General features: G+C 48.2%; 1 protein-coding gene across 3 annotated transcripts in view; it reads right to left on the minus strand.

The window, feature by feature from the left end:
• Window positions 1-1,612: 1,612 nt before the first annotated feature.
• LOC106610731 (protein GREB1) overlaps window positions 1,613-18,261 on the minus strand; it is a 54,361-nt gene continuing 37,712 nt past the window's right edge. For all 3 annotated transcript variants that reach the window (XM_045723396.2, XM_045723397.2, XM_045723395.2), the window contains exons 18-33: window positions 17,417-17,771; window positions 14,404-14,519; window positions 14,108-14,316; window positions 13,517-13,913; window positions 12,017-12,176; window positions 11,829-11,931; window positions 11,469-11,624; window positions 10,997-11,133; window positions 10,700-10,861; window positions 10,035-10,239; window positions 9,542-9,704; window positions 9,106-9,342; window positions 8,483-8,618; window positions 7,836-8,036; window positions 7,528-7,666; window positions 1,613-3,971 (exon numbers count right to left, since the gene is read on the minus strand). In XM_045723396.2, coding sequence (XP_045579352.2) covers window positions 3,808-3,971; window positions 7,528-7,666; window positions 7,836-8,036; window positions 8,483-8,618; window positions 9,106-9,342; window positions 9,542-9,704; window positions 10,035-10,239; window positions 10,700-10,861; window positions 10,997-11,133; window positions 11,469-11,624; window positions 11,829-11,931; window positions 12,017-12,176; window positions 13,517-13,913; window positions 14,108-14,316; window positions 14,404-14,519; window positions 17,417-17,771 — 3,040 coding nt within the window. In that variant the 3' untranslated portion in view covers window positions 1,613-3,807. The remainder of the gene's footprint in view (window positions 3,972-7,527; window positions 7,667-7,835; window positions 8,037-8,482; window positions 8,619-9,105; window positions 9,343-9,541; window positions 9,705-10,034; window positions 10,240-10,699; window positions 10,862-10,996; window positions 11,134-11,468; window positions 11,625-11,828; window positions 11,932-12,016; window positions 12,177-13,516; window positions 13,914-14,107; window positions 14,317-14,403; window positions 14,520-17,416; window positions 17,772-18,261) is intronic.

Genomic DNA, 18,261 nt, shown 5'->3' on the forward strand with positions numbered 1-18,261 from the left:
CACGTGGGTGCTGTCCAGTCAATTAGATAGGGAGGACCAGCCGCTAGCAGGAGTGTCTGAGATTATTCCGCGTCTATAATAGTTTAACCCTGTTGCGGAACGTATCCACGCAGTAAGAGCAGCACCACGTAATCAAGTAGTACAGAGTGAACTATAAATAATTATTGGATCGCTCGTTGGTGTTGTACACAAAAATAGCCCCCGCTGATGCGTAATATACCGAGTCACAAACTACCCGTGAAGTGTAATCAGTAGGAAGGAGTGAGCTAACCTCTGTGGCAAGCAGGGATAGACCAAGAGGGGTGATCCGGGTTGATAAAGTGAAACGCAGGGCTCCACTGCTAACTCAGCTCAGGGTAGGAGGACAGGAAGGCCCCCCCCCCCCACCCCCAGGGCATGAGGTGGAGAGGCCTGGTTCAACCTGTTATGGCTAGGGGGCAGTATTTTCACGGCCGGATAAAAAACGTCCCCGATTTAATCTGATTATTACTCCTGCCCAGAAACTAGAATATGCATATAATTATTAGCTTTGGATAGAAAACACTCCAACGTTTCTAAAACTGTTTGAATGGTGTCTGTGAGTATAACAGAACTCATTTGGCAGGCCAAAACCTGAGAAGATTCTGTACAGGAAGTACCCTGTCTGACCATTTCTTGGCCTTCTTGATTATCTCTATCCAATACAGGGGATCTCTGCTGTTACGTGACACTTCCTACGGCTCCCATGGGCTCTCAGAAGGCGGCAAAAAGCTGAATCGTGGCTTTGCAGGCCCTGGCTGAAAAACAGTAGCACGTTTGGATAGTGGCCGGTCACAGTACTAAATCGGAGTTTGGTCAGGGCTAAACTTGGTGGGTGTCAAAATAGCTAGCCGTGATGGCTGGGCTATCTACTCAGAATATTGCAAAATGTGCTTTCACCGAAAAGCTATTTTAAAATCGGACACCTCGATTGCACAAAGGAGTTCTGTATCTATAATTCTTAAAATAATTATGTTTTTTGTGAACGTTTATCGTGAGTAATTTAGTAAATTCACCGGAAGTGTTCGGTGGGAATGCTAGTTCTGAACGTCACATGCTAATGTAAAAAGCTGGTTTTTGATATAAATATGAACTTGATTTGAACAAAACATGCATGTATTGTATAACATAATGTCCTAGGCGTGTCATCTGATGAAGATCATCAAAGGTTAGTGCTGCATTTAGCTGTGGTTTTGTTTTTTGTGACATTATATGCTAGCTTGAAAAATGGGTGTCTGATTATTTCTGGCTGGGTACTCTGCTGACATAATCTAATGTTTTGCTTTCGCTGTAAAGCCTTTTTGAAATCGGACAGTGTGGTTAGATAAAGGAGAGTCTTGTCTTTAAAATGCTGTAAAATAGTCATATGTTTGAAAAAGGGAAGTTTTTGTATTTTTGAGGAATTTGTAATTCGCGCCACGCCTATCATTGGATATTGGAGCAGGTGTTCCGCTAGCGGAACGTCTAGATTTAAAGCCCCGTTCAACTGTGTAACTACCCCCAAGAAGTAGATCATAGTAAAACAGATACATCATTCAGAATGTACACAAACCTGGACTGGTGTATAACCAATAGAAGGCAGCAGAGATTGAGACCGTTTTCAAAATACGTACATTTACACATCCAGTACATAAAATATGGATTCAAGTTACTCAACATAGTGATCATCAGAAGGCTACAAACACTGAGCGCCAGAAATTACAACCACATACACGTAACGCTTTCGTAACGACATCGTTATGAAGACACCAAAGAAAACATTACATAGATAAGTACTTTTTACATGACACAAAGCCATCCAAATATATGAAAAATATTTCAGCACAAAAGCCCAGGCAAAAACAAACGTCTACAAAAATAATATTTGTACAAAATACACTCGCCAAAAATATCATAAACTACAATATGAACAGCGGCAGACACTGCGGAATGATTGCTTTTTAACACATCACAACAGAGTGATGTGGGTTAATAAGAGTATTGTAGTAAATTGAAAGTTGATACTAAATTAATACTACAGTGAACAGAGCCATACCAGCCCCAGACTCATGCAGTTGAAGTCAGAAGTTTACATACACCTTAGCCAAATAGATTTAAACTCAGTTTTTCACAATTCCTGATATTTAATCCGATTAAAAATTCCCTGTTTTATGTCAGTTAGGATCACCACTTTATTTTAAGAATGTGAACTGTCAGAATAATAGGAGAGAGTGATTTATTTCAGCTTTAATTTCTTTCGTCAAATTCCCAGTGGGTCAGAAGTTTACATACACTCAATTAGTATTTGGTAGCATTGCTTTTAAATTGTTTAACTTGGGTCAAACGTTTCGGGTAGCCTTCCACAAGCTTCCCACAATAAATTGGGTGAATTTTGTCCCATTCTTCCTGACAGAGCTGGCGTAACTGAGTCAGGTTTGTCGGCCTCCTTGCTCCCACACGCTTTTTCAGTTCTGCCCACAAATTGTCTACAAGATTGAGGTCACGGCTTTGTGATGGCCACTCCAATACCTTGACTTTGTTGTCCTTAAGCTTTTTTGCCACAACTTTGGAAGTATGCATTGGGGTCATTGTCCATTTGGAAGACCCATTTGCGACCAAGCTTTAACTTCCTGACTGATGTCAATATATCCACGTAATTTTCCTTCTCATGATGCCATCTATTTTGTGAAGTGCACCAGTCCCTCCTGCAGCAAAGCACCCCCACAACATGATGCTGCCACCCCCGTGCTTCACTGTTGGGATGGTGTTCTTCGGATTGCAAGCATCCCGCTTTTTCCTCCAAACATAACGATGGTCATTATGGCCAAACAGTTCTATTTTTGTTTCATCAGACCAGAGGACATTTATCCAAAAAGTACGATCTTTGTCCCCATGTGCAGTTGCAAACCATAGTCTGGCTTTTGTATGGCGGCTTTGGAGCAGCGGCTTCTTCCTTGCTGAGCGGCCTTTCAGGTTATGTCGATATAGGACTCGTTTTACTGTGGATATAGATACTTTTGTACCCGTTTCCTCCAGCATCTTCACACAGTACTTTGCTGTTGTTCTGGGACTGATTGCATTTTTCACACCAAAGTACGTTAATCTCTAGGAGACAGAATGCGTCTCCTTCCTGAGCAGTATGATGGCTGCGTGGTCCCATGGTGTTTATACCAGCGTACTATTGTTTGTACAGATGAACGTGGTACCTTCAGGCGTTTGGAAATTGCTCCCAAGGATTAACCAGACTTGTGGAGGTCTACAATCTTTTTTCTGAGGTCCTGGCTGATTTTTATTTTTTATTTTCCCATGATGTCAAGCAAAGAGGCACTGAGTTTGAAGGTAGACCTTGAAATACATCCACAGGTACACCTCCGATTGCCTCAAATGATGTCAAGTAGCCTATCAGAAGCTTCTAAAGCCATGATATCATTTTCTTGACTTATCCAAGCCCACACTCATCTTAGTGTATGTAAACTTCTCACCCACTGGAATTGTGATACAGTGAATTATAAGTGAAATAATCTGTCTGTAAACAATTGTTGGAAAAATGACTTGTGTCATGCACAAAGTAGATGTCCTAACCAACTTTCCAAAACTATAGTTTGTTAACAAGAAATTTGTGGAGTTGTTGAAAAACGAGTTTTAATGACTCCAACCTAAGTGTATGTAAACTTCCGACTTCACCTGTAGCTATATTCACTACCAACTACTTTCTATGGGTTATTGGCTTGATTCACCAGACGAATACAGCCAGTTTTTGGCTTTCTGTTTTGACCCCACTGCAGGGCTCACGGTGAGGGGTATGGCAGTTCATATGTGTTTCCCTGTGAGGAAGAAGAGGGGGCGGTCCTCTTTAGAGTTGGCTGTCTGGAACTCGTCACTCAGCCGGAACCTCCACTCGTCCTCGAGCTCTAGCCTCACCACTGTCTGTCTCAGAGAGCTGCGGTCAGCACATATCACACACAGAATCGCCCCTGGACGAGAGAAGAGAGAATACCTTTGAGGATGTGATGACTTTTGTGTGCGTGTGTATGTATATGTGTCACACCCTGATCTGTTTCACCGGTCTTTGTGCTAGTCTCCACCCTCCACCAGGTGTCTCCCATCTCCCCTCATAGATCCCCTGTCTATTTATACCTGTGTTCTTTGCTTGTCTGTTGCCAGTTCGTTTTGTTCGTCAAGCCTACCAGCGTTGTTCCCCTTGCTCCTGTCTTTCTAAAGTTCCTGTTTTCTAGTTTTCCCGGTTTTGACCATTCTGCCTGCCCTGACCCTGAGCCTGCCTGCCGTTCTGAACCTTTTGAACTCTGATATGGATTACTGACCTCTGCCTGCCCTTGATCTGTCGTTTTGTCTGCCTCCTGTTCTAGTAATAAACTTTTGTTACTTCGACACTGTCTGCATCTGGGTCTTTCCTAAAACGTGATAGTACGAACTGGCCCTGACCCTGACCGATCCAGCAGACTCAGACCAGCTCCACAACGCTGTATCCCTACAAGGAGCCACCATTGGACGACACAAAGAGTTACTGAAATGTCTTATGGAGGGACTCCATACCCTGGCAGAACGCCATGACCAGACGTTCAAGACTTTGCTGGAGCAATTCTGTTGATTGCCCACTGGGCAGCAGATCACACCCGCAATCTCCCAGCCTACCCCAGTGTCCCGAGAACCCTGCTTACCTCCTCCGGAGCCTTACACCGGAGATTCCGCAACCTGCCGGGCTTTTCTCCCCCAGTGCTCCCTCATTTTCGAGCTGTAGCCTTCTTCGTTCCCCTCGGACCGCTCGAGGATAGGGCTACATCATAACGCTGATGTCTGGGAGGGCACTCGCCTGGGCTACGGCGGTGTGGGAGCAACAGTCCGCCGTCTGCCTCAGTCTAGAGGATTTTGTGGCGGAAGTTCGGAAGGTGTTTGATTCTTCGTTGTCCGGGAGAGAGGCTGCTCATAAGCTGCTCCAGCTACGTCAAGACTCCAGTAGTGTGGCAGACTTACGCGATGGCTTTTCGCACGTTGGCGGCTGAGAGTGCCTGGAACTCGGAAGCATTGTTCGACATGTTCCTTCACGGACTATTGGAGGTGATCAAAGATGAGCTTGCAGCCCGGGAGCTACCCATGGACCTTGACCATCCGGATCGATGGGCGGCTTCGAGAATGTAGGAGAGAGAGGGAATCTGTGCCCTGTCGCCTTCGATTCCCACCTCGCCTCCAAAGAATCCTGGAGACCCCCGAAGTCTACATGTCCGAGTGAACCCGACGTCACACGAGTTCTCTCGGGAATCACAGAGGGCTGCCAACTCGCCTCCTTCAGAGTCCAGGCACCTGGGCAGGGCTAGATTGACACTTACGCCGACTCCACACCCAGAGCTGTCTATATTGTGAAACTACGGGACATTTCATAGCTACCTGCCCATTAAAAAACGAGGCTCATCAAGGGGCGAGTACTCTGGTGGGCCTTATGGAGAACTTTTCCTCTCTCCATGCCATCCTGCTGTGGGGGAAACAGTATAAATCTCTTCGGGTACTCATCGACTCTGGGGCCAATGAGAGCTTTTTTGGACGCTACCCTGGTGTCCGTGCTGGGCATCCCCACTCAGCCCCTCTCCATTCCCATGGACATTAGAGCGCTGGACGGGCGCTCTATAGGCCGGGTCACTCACAACACCACTCCCATGGTATTGTGAGAGGGGCTACAGTGAGGCAATCCAATTTATGCTGATTAAGTCTCCTCAGGTTCCCGTGGTATCGGGATTCTCTTGGCTCCAGTGACACAATCCCATCATAGACTTGACTGCTGGTGCCATTATGGGCAGGAGCCAGTTCTGCCACACCCATTGTCTGAAGTCAGCGCAACATGCCCCGGGATGTCTTCCTGTGGGCTCGGAAGTTGCCCCGGACCTTTCAGCCATTCCCGCGGAGTACCAGGACCTCTGGGAGGTGTTCAGTAAGGCCCGGGCCACTTCGCTTCCACCACACTGACCCTATGACTGCGGGATTGACCTTCTCCCAGGCACCACTCCGCCCCGGGGACAACTATACTCTCTGTCGGGTCCGGAGACCAAGGCCATGGAGACCTACATTGAGAACTCCCTAAATGCAGGGTTCATCCGTCCTTCTGCCTCCCCCGCCGGCGCAGGTTTCTTCTTTATGGAGAAGGCAAAACCCTGCGCCCGTGCATCGACTACCGGGGCCTCAATGAAATCACGGTGAAGAACCGCTACCCGCTACCACTCATCTCCTTGGCCTTCGAGCCGCTCCAGGGGGCCACCATGTTCTCCAATCTGGACCTACGGAATGCTTACAATCTGGTGCGGATATGGGAAGGGGACAAGTGGAAGACCGCCAGCGGTCACTACAAGTATCTGGTCATGCCATTTAGCCTTACCAATGCCCCAGCTGTATTCCAGGCTCTGGTTAATGATGTTCTCCGCAACATGTTGAACCGGTTAGTCTTCGTCTACCTCAACGATGTCCTCATCTTCTCCTGCTCCGCCCAAGAACAAGTGCTCCACGCCCGACAGATTCTCTAACACCTCCTGGAGAACCAGCTTTTTGTGAAAGCGTTGAAGTGCAAATTCCATCACTCCACCATCCCCTTCCTGGGTTACATCATCGCTGCAGGGAGTGTACAGATGGATCCCGGGAAGGTGAGAGCGGTGGTGGATTGGCCCCAGCCTACGTCCAGGGTGCAGCTACAACATTTCCTGGGTGTCTGCAACTTTTATCGCCGCGTTATCCGGGGTTACAACACCCTGGCTTCCCCCCTGTCTGCACTCACCTCTCCCAAGGTTCCGTTCACGTGGTCCCCAGCTGACCGGGCGTTCCGGGATCTCAAACACCATTTCACCACAGCTCCCATCTAGGTTCATCCTGACCCGTCTCGCCAGTTTGTGGTGGAGGCCGATGCTTTGGATATCGGAGTGGGGGCTGTCCTGCCCTGGACCTCAAGTTACATCCCTGCGCCTTCTTCTCCTCAACGCCATGGAGAGGAACTACGATGCGGTGAATCGTGAGCTTCTCGCGTTGAAGATGGCGTTGGAGGAGTGGAGGCACTGGCTGGAGGGGGCGGAACATCCGTTCAATGTGTGGACCGACCACAAGAACCTGGAATATCTCTGCACCGCCAAGCGTCTCAATTCCAGATGGGGAAAAGGCCGGTTTATCAGCCCTTTCCCCATCTCCAAGGTCATTAGCCCCTTTGCTGTTTGTCTTCTGTTGCCCCGTACCCTCCATATATATACAGCACTTTTCATGTGTCTAAAATCAAACCCATGTCTCACAGCCCTTTGTCTCCTGTTTCCACCACACTGGATTATTGACCTCTGCCTGCCCTGACCCTGAGATTGCCTGCCGTTCTGGACCTTTTGGACTCTGATCTGGATTACTGACCTCTGCCTGCCCTTGAACTTTCGTTTTGCCTGCCCCCTGTCCTAGTAATAAACTTTTGTTACATCGACACGGTCTGCATCTGGGTCTTTTCAAAGACGTGATAATATGTGGTGTGTGTGCCTGCATGAGTCTTTGTGCGTGTACCTTTGAGAAAGTGAAACTTCTTAAGAAAGCCTGGTGTGACGAAGGAATCACAGAAGCAGAGCAGCAGGCCGCTGAACAGCAGCTCCGCAGTACTGATGTTGATGGAGTGAGGTCTGGAACTCACAAAACACACCGTCACCTAGAGAGAGAGGGAGGAGGGAGGGGAAACAAAAGACACACTGTTGAGTGATCCGACATCGAAACAATCACATATGTATTTGTGTGTGTGTGTGTGTGTGTGTGTGTGTGTGTGTGTGTGTGTGTGTGTGTGTGTGTGTGTGTGTATGTGTGTGTGTGTGTGTGTGTACCTCAGGCCCCAGGTTGAGGTAGCAGTCTACAGACAGAATGGGGTGTGTGTAGTTGCGTGCGCTGAGGGGGAAAAGGCGTTGGCTGGTGTGTTGCAGGTATTTCTCTAGCAGTAGCTGTGCAGGCGTGGCCAGGAATGGATGCTTGCTGTCCGGGGCACAGATATACTGTGACGGCTGGATGGAGGTGGGGACGTCAGTTATCTAAAACCACACATTACATCAACATTGCAATGGTCAAAGCATGAACATTAGACAAAATGAGCGACTGGATTCAATACATGTTGCTGAAGTTCCGCCTTACAGCGCGATATACATTTCAAGGTAATGTTCCCGAATTGGCGGAGAGACTGGATTCACGGTACACGCCACTGGCTCAATCAGAAATGACCTAAAAATGTCAATCGCGCTATAACGCGGAACTTCAGCAGTACGGATTGAATCGAGCCCCAGAACTGAGATCTTACATTAGAGAGGGATATGAATCGATGGCATCGGAACACTACATTTGGTCTTAAGTCGAGTGACACTGTACCCCACGATGATGAAGGTGGTGATGTGTGTGTGGGTGTGGTTTTGTGTATGTCTGCCTATTTTATTGTATGTGTGCGTATGGTTTTGTGTATGTGAGTGTGTGTGTAAGCCTGTACCTTGGTCTTGATGATGAAGGTACGGTATCCTCCGATAGCGATCTGTTTCTTCATCACACTGAAGTTGTTGAAACGACAGATGAGCAGACCGGCACTGTGGGCTCGCAAGGTGAAGTCCACATCATCACACATGAACCTGAGGGGGAAGAAGAGGAGAGGGGGAAGAAGAGGAGAGGGGGAGCAGAGGAAGAGAGGAAGCGGAGGAAGAGAGTGGAGAGTGAGAAAAGGAAGGTAAAAAGAAGGGTGAGAAAGAGGAAGAGTGATGGTTCAGTGACGTTTTTTTCACTTGTGATGTGTTTCACATAGAAACCACTTCAACCTAGCAGCCACACTCTTACAATAACAATTACTTATGTAAAGTAAAGTGTCTGTCCTCTCTCATCCATTCTGGTTGTATTGTATTGTATTGTATTGTATTCCATTCCATTCTTTTATATTCGGCAGCAGGTAGCCTAGCGTTTAAGAGCGTTGGGCCAGTAACTAAAAGACTTCTGGTTTGAATCCCTGAGCTGACTAGGTGAAAAATCTGTCGTTGTACCCTTTAGCATGGCACTTAACCTTAGTTAATCTGGATAAGAGCATCTACTAACGTGCTAATATTTTACTCTATTCTACTGTGTCACCTGTTCTCGTTGTATTGGACGTCCTGGGTCAGGTCCACATTGAGAAGCAGGAAGTCGTGGAGGTGTCCTCTGGAGAACGGTTCCTCGTGACGAGCTCCTCCCCCCTTCCCCTGACCCGGGGAGCGACTGCCCCACTTCCTGATCCCACAGAGGCCGTACTGGGTGAGGTCAGGACACGCCTCCATGTGCTGCAGCACCTGCTTCAGAGACACGTTCCTCTCTACAGGCCCTGAGGCACTGGAGGGGAGAGAGAGGACACAGACAGAGAGAGAGAAAAAGACAGAGAGAGATGATTACAGAGCTCCGCGAGGACAATACTTTCAAAACATCAATATAAAAAATGTAAAAAAAAAACATTGTGTTGATGTGTGTGTAGCTGAGACTTGTCCCTTGTATGCGAGAGTGTGTGTGCTTGGGTGAGTGTGTGTGTGTATGCCTGTGTGAGTCCAAGTCCACGGCGTTCCACATGACGCAGGAGTCATCAGAGACTATGATGAAGGGCCAGATGTCGGCCGGCAGCCCCCCTCCTTCCAGCCTGTGCCTGCGCTCCAGCCCCAGGTTGTGATAGGACAGCTCCTTGATCAGGAAGTGGGCAGCACCTTGGGGGAGGGGCCAGAGGTCAGAGAGAGAGAGACATCGGGAAACACTGTTGTTATATTTCTGTGTTAGTGCATCTCATGTTGTTAGATTGTCTGTTGTGTGTATTCTCTCCACTCACTCACTCACTCACTCACTCACTCACTCACTCACTCACTCACTCACTCACTCACTCACTCACTCACTCACTCACTCACTCACTCACTCACTCACTCACTCACTCACTCACTCACTCACTCACTCACTCACTCCACAATGGGGGAGAGGGTGAGAGATAGACAAAGGGAGAGAGGCAGTGAGTGAATGGGAAAGAGTGGAGGGTGTTAGCGCACCGATGCCGGCTCCATTGAAGATGGTGGGCAGCACCAGGATGATGTGGTTGGGCCAGTACTTCTTATAGACAGCCATCTCGTACTCCTTGATGACCAGGATGTGGAGGTGGGCCGCCCCGTCCATGGCGTGGAACAGGTTAAACAGGCCGTGCTCATGACGACCCGTTGTCGGGGTGAAGATGGGGCTCTTGATGCAGTCTGGGTTCTGATGGGGGAAAGGAGAAACATGCAGCGGCATATATAAAAGTCTGAGGGGGCTCTACAAAGATCTGATGATCTTAGGGCTTCTACACTTTGTAGGTCCGTATACAGAGGAGGTTTCCGATAGGGAAGGCATATAGAAAAGAAAGAAAGAGAGCAAGCAAGCGAGAAAGAGAGAAACAAAGAAAGGTTGGCAGATGAGGAAAACAGGAAGTTGGGTGGTGGAATTAGCCAGTGCATTCTGTCGGGGTTAACGCAAACGTTAGAGTATGGCTGTGGTCTGATTCTCTACTCTTCTCCTTGACTTGTGCACTTGCTCATCCCCCTAGCAGATTGAAAGGCACTGCTGTAAGGAGTTTGTACCACATTTCTGACATCCAGAAATAGGAGTGAACAAGTGCGCCCTTGAGGAAGAAGGGTAGAGAATGGGTATTATGGTTAGTAGTAGGGGGTAAGGGGGTTACCCAATCGGAGGTGAGGGGCAGTCTCATGCTCTCCAGCTGGCCTCCTGGTTGGCTGAAGCTGAAGTGGTGTTGTTTAGACTTGGGGATGATGAAGTAGAGCTGGATCTCCTCCCCCAGCAGCCGGTGGGAGAAGGTGAAGCCATGCAGCAGCGATTCATACATCTACAGGTAAAGTATATGGTGGAACACAGTATTATCTATCTGCAGGTCTAGAATAGATTATTAGCCATGCAGTAGACCAACTGGAGCAATGACTGGTGAAACTATGAATAAATAGCGTGTGTGTTCTCTGCTCACCTGGTATCCGGGGTTGAAGCCCGTGTACTGGTGACACTGTTCACAGTGGTGGTAGGTGTTGTAGGCTGCGTATTTGGACAGTTTGATCCTGGCCGTACGCCTCCGCAGATACACGTCCTCCTTGCGTCTGGGGTTTCCTGGGGGACAGAGCAGGGGCTGGGGGTTAGTTAACCTGGCAAACGCCAGTCTAGAACCATGGAACATCTCCGATAACCACAGTCACGTACATATAGCTACACACTTAGAATAAAATGAGCTCATCTAAAACCCAGAATGGTTCTACCTGGAACATAAAAGGGTTCCCCTATGGGGACAGTAGAATAAGCCTTTTTTTTTCTCTAAGAGTGTACAGAGTTCAGCCAAACTAGAAATAGTAGAAAAAGAGATCAGGAGGTCCAAGACAATGACATCATCTAGTAAATCTCACAATCACAATGATAACCGAGAGAGATGCCCCACTCCCCTATCCTACCGTCAGTGTTCGGGTAGTAGTCAGGGCAATAGACAGTGCTGATGTCTTCATATTTGGGGTTGTGGATGGTGTAGTCGAAGGGCATGCCCCTCAGTGTGTCTATTATCGGCCAGGGGGCACAGGCTGGGTGGTACTGGACACACTCCAGCTGGTCACCTATCCCCCCCCCCCCCACCACACACACACACACACACACACACACACACACACACACACACACACACACACACACACACACACACACACACACACACACACACACACACACACACACACACACACACACACACACTCATATTATTAAGACTAGTGCAGAGTGGAGGGTCGCGGTAGTTATGGAGTGTTGTCATGGTAACTCACTGGTGTTGATCTCTTCCTCGTCATAGATGTCCACCTCCATCAGTCTGATCAGCATACGAGACAGGATGCCCAGAAACTGGAGGTACGCCCCTGTCTTCCCCACCTGAACATGTTCCAGTAGTCAGAATAGTGTGTGTGTGTGTGTGTGTGTGTCTGTCACCAGTGTGTGTGTGCATGTGTGTGTGTACCTGTGGGGGCCCGCTGAGCAGCAGTCTGCGGGGATGGAAGTTGTCCGTGCGTCCCTCTGCGGGACGGTTGCTGCTGTCCATGTGGCAAGGCCTTGGGATGGTCCACTGGCGGTAATACAGAGACTGTTCTGTACACGTCATCATCTTACTCAGCAGAGGTCTGACATCAGAGGAAAGGAAACGTTATTATACAACATAATATACAACATCTTACTCACCAGTGTGTGTGGAGCTGGCCCAGACTACAGACAGGTGAGGTGTGTGTGGAGCTGGCCCAGACTACAGACAGGTGAGGTGTGTGTGGAGCTGGCCCAGACTAAAGACAGGTGAGGTGTGTGTTTGTTCCTACCTGAAGGAGCTGGCCCAGACTACAGGCAGGTGAGGTGTGTGTGGAGCTGGCCCAGACTACAGACAGGTGAGGTGTGTGTGGAGCTGGCCCAGACTACAGACAGGTGAGGTATGTGTTTGTTCCTACCTGAAGGAGCTGGCCCAGACTACAGACAGGTGAGGTGTGTGTGGAGCTGGCCCAGACTACAGACAGGTGAGGTGTGTGTTTGTTCCTACCTGAAGGAGCTGGCCCAGACTACAGACAGGTGAGGTGTGTGTTTGTTCCTACCTGAAGGAGCTGGCCCAGACTACAGACAAGTGAGGTGTGTGTTTGTTCCTACCTGAAGGAGCTGGCCCAGACTACAGACAGGTGAGGTGTGTGTGTGTGTTTGTTCCTACCTGAAGGAGCTGGCCCAGACTACAGACAGGTGAGGTGTGTGTGTGTGTGTGTGTTTGTTCCTACCTGAAGGAGCTGGCCCAGACTACAGACAGGTGAGGTGTGTGTGTGTGTGTTTGTTCCTACCTGAAGGAGCTGGCCCAGACTACAGACAGGTGAGGTGTGTGCGTGTTTGTTCCTACCTGAAGGAGCTGGCCCAGCCTACACACAGGTGCGGTGTGTGTGTTTGTTCCTACCTGAAGGAGCTGGCCCAGACTACAGACAGGTGAGGTGTGTGTGTGTGTGTGTTTGTTCCTACCTGAAGGAGCTGGCCCAGACTACAGACAGGTGAAGTGTGTGTGTGTGTGTGTGTTTGTTCCTACCTGAAGGAGCTGGCCCAGACTACAGACAGGTGAAGTGTGTGTGTGTGTTTGTTCCTACCTGAAGGAGCTGGCCCAGACTACAGACAGGTGAGGTGTGTGTGTGTTTGTTCCTACCTGAAGGAGCTGGCCCAGACTACAGACAGCTGAGGTGTGTGTGTGTGTGTGTGTTTGTTCCTACCTGAAGGAGCTGGCCCAGATTACAGACAGGTGAGGTGTGTGTGTTTGTTCCTACCTGAAGGAGCTGGCCCAGACTACAGACAGGTGAGGTGTGTGTGTGTGTGTGTGTTTGTTCCTACCTGAAGGAGCTGGCCCAGACTACAGACAGCTGAGGTGTGTGTGTGTGTGTTTGTTCCTACCTGAAGGAGCTGGCCCAGGCTACAGACAGGTGAGGTGTGTGTGTGTGTTTGTTCCTACCTGAAGGAGCTGGCCCAGGCTACAGACCGGTGCGGCAGGAAGGAGGTGCAGCGAGGCAGTCCGCTTTCGTCGCACACCGTGATGATGTCATAGAGCGCCCGGGGCAGCAGCACGGAGGGGGGGCGACTCACCCCCCGCGCCCAGGAGCAGCTCTGAAGGGGGGAGGGGGGGAGGGTGGAGGAGGAGTCAGAGGAGGTTGACTTGGAGGGCCATCGCTGGGTGTCGGAGGGGTTAGGTGGGTTGGAGTTTGGACAGGGGGAGGAGTGATGGGGGTCAGGGGGGGTGGTGTGGAGCTGGTGGGTGGCCGCAGCACTGCTGTCGGAGAAGGGTCGGAGGGGCTGGGGGGCTGAGTGAGGGGGAGGGAAATGACCCAAACCAGGGAGCTCCAACTTCAGAGCTAGAGGGAAGACAGGAGAGGAAGAAGAGGGTAAGGGATGTATACAGAGGTGAGTTTACTGTTATAAACCGTCAAATGTGTTGTTTACGGTTAGAAATACCCATATTGAAAGTGTAGTGTCTCATTGAATAGCTAGAATTGTGTTGTATTTCATTGAATTGAATTTGGCCAGTGGATGGCGCTCCATCACTCACCGTTCTCTCTCCCCTCCTCCTCGTTGTCGGTACTGCTGAGTTTGTCCCGGTCGCTCTCTGATAGGTCGCTACCGAGGCCGTGTCTGAGGGGTTGTGACCCCTGGGACTCCACCCTCATCAGGTAGGCAGCCAATCCCAGCTCCTCCTCCAATGACGTGCGCTGCAGGTAGGAGGAGCTTATCACACGCAGGTCACAGTACTTCAGTGATCTGGTTGGAGGAGAGAGAAAATACATCAATCAACCAATCAATCAGTCAACCAATCAGGATAAATATACAAGTACTACGCGTGTGTACCTGGGTAGGGACTCTCCCAGGGGGTTTGCCCCAGAGAGGATGAGGATACAGGGGAGAGCCTCTAGCTCCAGGTAGGTACGGGGAACCCAGTCTGTCTCCTGGATCTTCAGCCATGCCTGGACACAACACCCACACAGGCTTTAACCAAGTGCTAGAACAATAACACATCTAATAATATAGGAAGTTCCGCCCATTCACATTGACTGACATTCCCACCAACCAGTCCCATCAGCTTCCTGTTGCAGAGGCAGGACTTCTGTCACACCCACTCACTCTTTAAATGGACTCACCTGAAGGCAATCGGTGGCTACCTAATGGACTGGAAGCATGACTAGGGAAATGTGTAGTGTTAGTAGAATGTTTGATACGTAATGTATAGCTCTTCAAACTTGGTGTTTACCTGGATGTGTTATTTAAAAAAATATGTTACCATCCCACCTATATTCACGGTAGCCCATACCAACACCAGCAATCCAACCGAATATAGTCTTTTCAGCCTACCAGTTTTTACATGGTCCTTCAAGCCCGATCAGGCTATCGTGGTGGAAATGGAGAACAGATCACCAGCCGACAGAGCGTACACCTTCCGGGAGAAAATTAGGGCAATAAAGCGGAAAATCGAGTGTATGGACAACGAGATCTCCAGCCTACCAACAACCGTATAACCTGCCTCTACCCAGTCCCCACTTATGCCAGTCCCTCTCCAAGTCCCTTATCAAAAAGTACCCAGTCCCAAATTCTACCTCACTTATTCCCAGGATCCGGTATTGTACCTTCTGCAATCCCAGATCCTAAGTCATTCCCATTTTGTCAGGTCTGCACCAGTCTGAGTCCAAGCGACCAGCCTGGCCCCCAAGAACACCCTGGCTTCCATTGTGCCCCTAGAGTCCATTCCAGTGGCCATTAAACCGCATCAGTGTTCTGCTCTGCCCCCCACCCAGTGCAACTTCCTGTGATATTCCATGGGCGGCCAGTTACCCAAGCTATTCCATCACCTGCTGATGGGCAGCTCTGAGACCATCTTCTTTCCCCTACAGCCCCCCAACCACTTACAGTAGCACACTTAACGGACATCAGTTCCTGTAATTAAAATATGTAGCATATTTAAGGTGGCAGTAGAAAATTCTGCCCACTCATATTGACTGACTTTCCCACCAACCAATCCCACCCACTTCCTGTTCCAGAGGCAGATCTTCTGCCACACCCACTCAACCTTTAAATGGTTGTCACTAATTATCACAGCCACAAAGTTAGAATTGTCTATATACTGTAGAAATCCATAAAAACAAACATTTGATTTTTGGTTTTAATTTCAGGTTAGGCATATGGTTGGCAGTGTGGTCAGATGGAAATAAAAAAAAATAATTCAACTTCATATTCATCATCTCAAGCACCAACCCAACATCATAGCCGTGCAGCGATGCTCCCTATTCAACCTGACAGAGCTTGAGAGGATCTGCAGAGAAGAATGGGAGAAACTCCCCAAATACAGGTGTGCCAAGCTTGTAGCGTCATACTCAAGAAGACTCGAGGCTGTAATCACTGCCAAAGGTGCTTCAACAAAGTACTGAGTAAAGGGTCTTAATACTTATGTAAATGTGATATTAAATGTATTTATTTTGTATACGTTTGCAAAAAATTCAAAAAAACTGTTTTTGCTTTGGCATTTTAGGGTATTGTGTGTAGATTGATGAGGGAAAAAAACGATTTCATCCAATTTAGAATAAGGCTGTAACGTAACAAAATGTGGAAAAAGTATTGTTGTCTGAATACTTCCTGGAAGGCATTGTATGTGAAAATGGCACATTTCTATGTTATGTAGAAAAAAAGACAGTGTAGTGTTTCCAATGACATCATCAACCAATTAGTAGACAATTAGTAGGCAATGCCAACTCACAATTGGTCGAAATCACACGACGCACACCGATGACGCCATTGGAAACACTTATTTTCCACTTATTTTCCTATATTTTTTACTACAAAATATAGAAACATGCCATTATCACATATGTTGATGTTGGGGTGGTGCTGGAGATGATCAATATGAAGTTGAACAATTGTGAAGTTTCCCTTTAAGATTAGGGTTCAAATCAGATTTCAAGAAGATCAAATATTAGAAATAGGTGGGGTTTAGACATAATTTTGACTTTGTGGCTGTGGTAACTAGTGACGATCCCTTTAAAATGGACTCACCTGAAGGCAACCTACCTAATGGACTGGAAGAATGACTAGGGAATTTGTAGTGTTAGTGGAATGTTTGATATGTAATGTGTAGCTCTTGGTGTTTACCTGGATGTTTTATTGAACAGAAAAAACATCTGTTACCATCCCACCTACAGTACCAGTCACACGTTCATTCATGGATTTTTCTTTATTTTTTACTATTTTCTACATTTTAGAATAATAGTGAAGACATCAAAAGTCTGAAATAACACATATGGAATCATGTAGTAACCAAAAAAAAGTGTTAAACAAATGAAAATATATTTTAGATTCTTCAAAGTAGCCACCCTTTGCCTTGATGACAGCTTTGCACACTCTTGGCATTCTCTCAACCAGAAATAAAGAAAAACCCTGGAATGAGTAGGTGTGTCCAAACTTTTGACTGGTACTGTATATTCCCTTAACCATTTCCCCGGGTTAGCCCTTTTAATCTGTACTCCTCCCCCCGTGTTCTTAACAGCACACCACCATGGCAACCCATACCAACACCAGCAATCCAACCTAATATACAGTCTTTTCATCCTACCAGTTTTTACAAACAATGTTATAATATATGTAACCTTCCCCATATTGAGATTGTTTTACAATCCTGTCAACTAACTGTCATATGTGTAGTTATCTGTCATGTTGCTAACCAGGATCTGTATGTATCAAGTGTCTCATATTAGAGACCTGGTCCAGGATCAGGTCCCTGTCCATGTAATCTTATTCATTGTGATCTAAAAGGCAACGGCAAAACCGATCTTAAATCAGAACTCTTCATCCAGTCGTCCAGTGGTTTATCCCCTACCTTGATGCGCTCAGTGAAGCTCTGTCCTATGCTGAGGGCTTGGCTGGGGTTTCCCAGGATGATCTCAAAGCGCTCCCCCAGCCCCAGTCTCTGTCTGACCCACGCCAGCCGCTGGTGAGCCCACCCTGCCAGAGCCAGTGAGGGGATCCGTAGCAGCACCATGTGACCGTGGTGGGTGGGGCATCGCTGGGCGGAGCTGAGCAGACTCTGGACTATCTCCAGCGTCTCGACGGACGTGTGTTTATGTGTGCTCCGCCCCCCTGAGCCAGGCCGACCCGACACGGCCATCAGAGCCACACAGTAGTGCTGGACCAGAACCTGGGTCCGGATCACTGCACTGTGTAACTTGGGGAACCTGGGACAGGGGATTGATACATTTTGTTATTTGCTACATTCTTGCGTCATTTCGATAAATCAAATGTGATTCTCTCAGGGATGTAGTCGAGTCACTAAACCTTGAGTCCGAGTTGAGTCCCAAGTCCCCTGCGCTCGAGGCCAAGTCTGAGTCACCAATGGGGCGGCGGGTAGCCTAGTGGTTAGAGCGTTGGACTAGTAACCGAAAGGTTGCAAGATTGAATCCCTGAGCTGACGAGGTAAAAATCTGTCGTTCTGCCACTGAACAAGGCAGTTAACCCTCTGTTCTCCAGTAGGCTGTCATTGTAAATAAGAATTTGTTAACCGACTTGCCTAGTTAAATAAATGGTTGAGTCCCAGTGCTCGAGTCCTGGTCGTGTTGAAGTTGGATTCGCAGGATCCACATGAACTCAAAATAAAGTTATTTACCCAGTTAGATATAGTGTAGTGAGTGGCAAGAGGATTTATTTAGTCAATAAATTGTTTGCTAT

Source organism: Salmo salar, chromosome 09, assembly GCF_965601325.2.
Source record: "Salmo salar chromosome 09, fSalSal1, whole genome shotgun sequence".
NCBI classification, from domain to species: domain Eukaryota; kingdom Metazoa; phylum Chordata; class Actinopteri; order Salmoniformes; family Salmonidae; genus Salmo; species Salmo salar.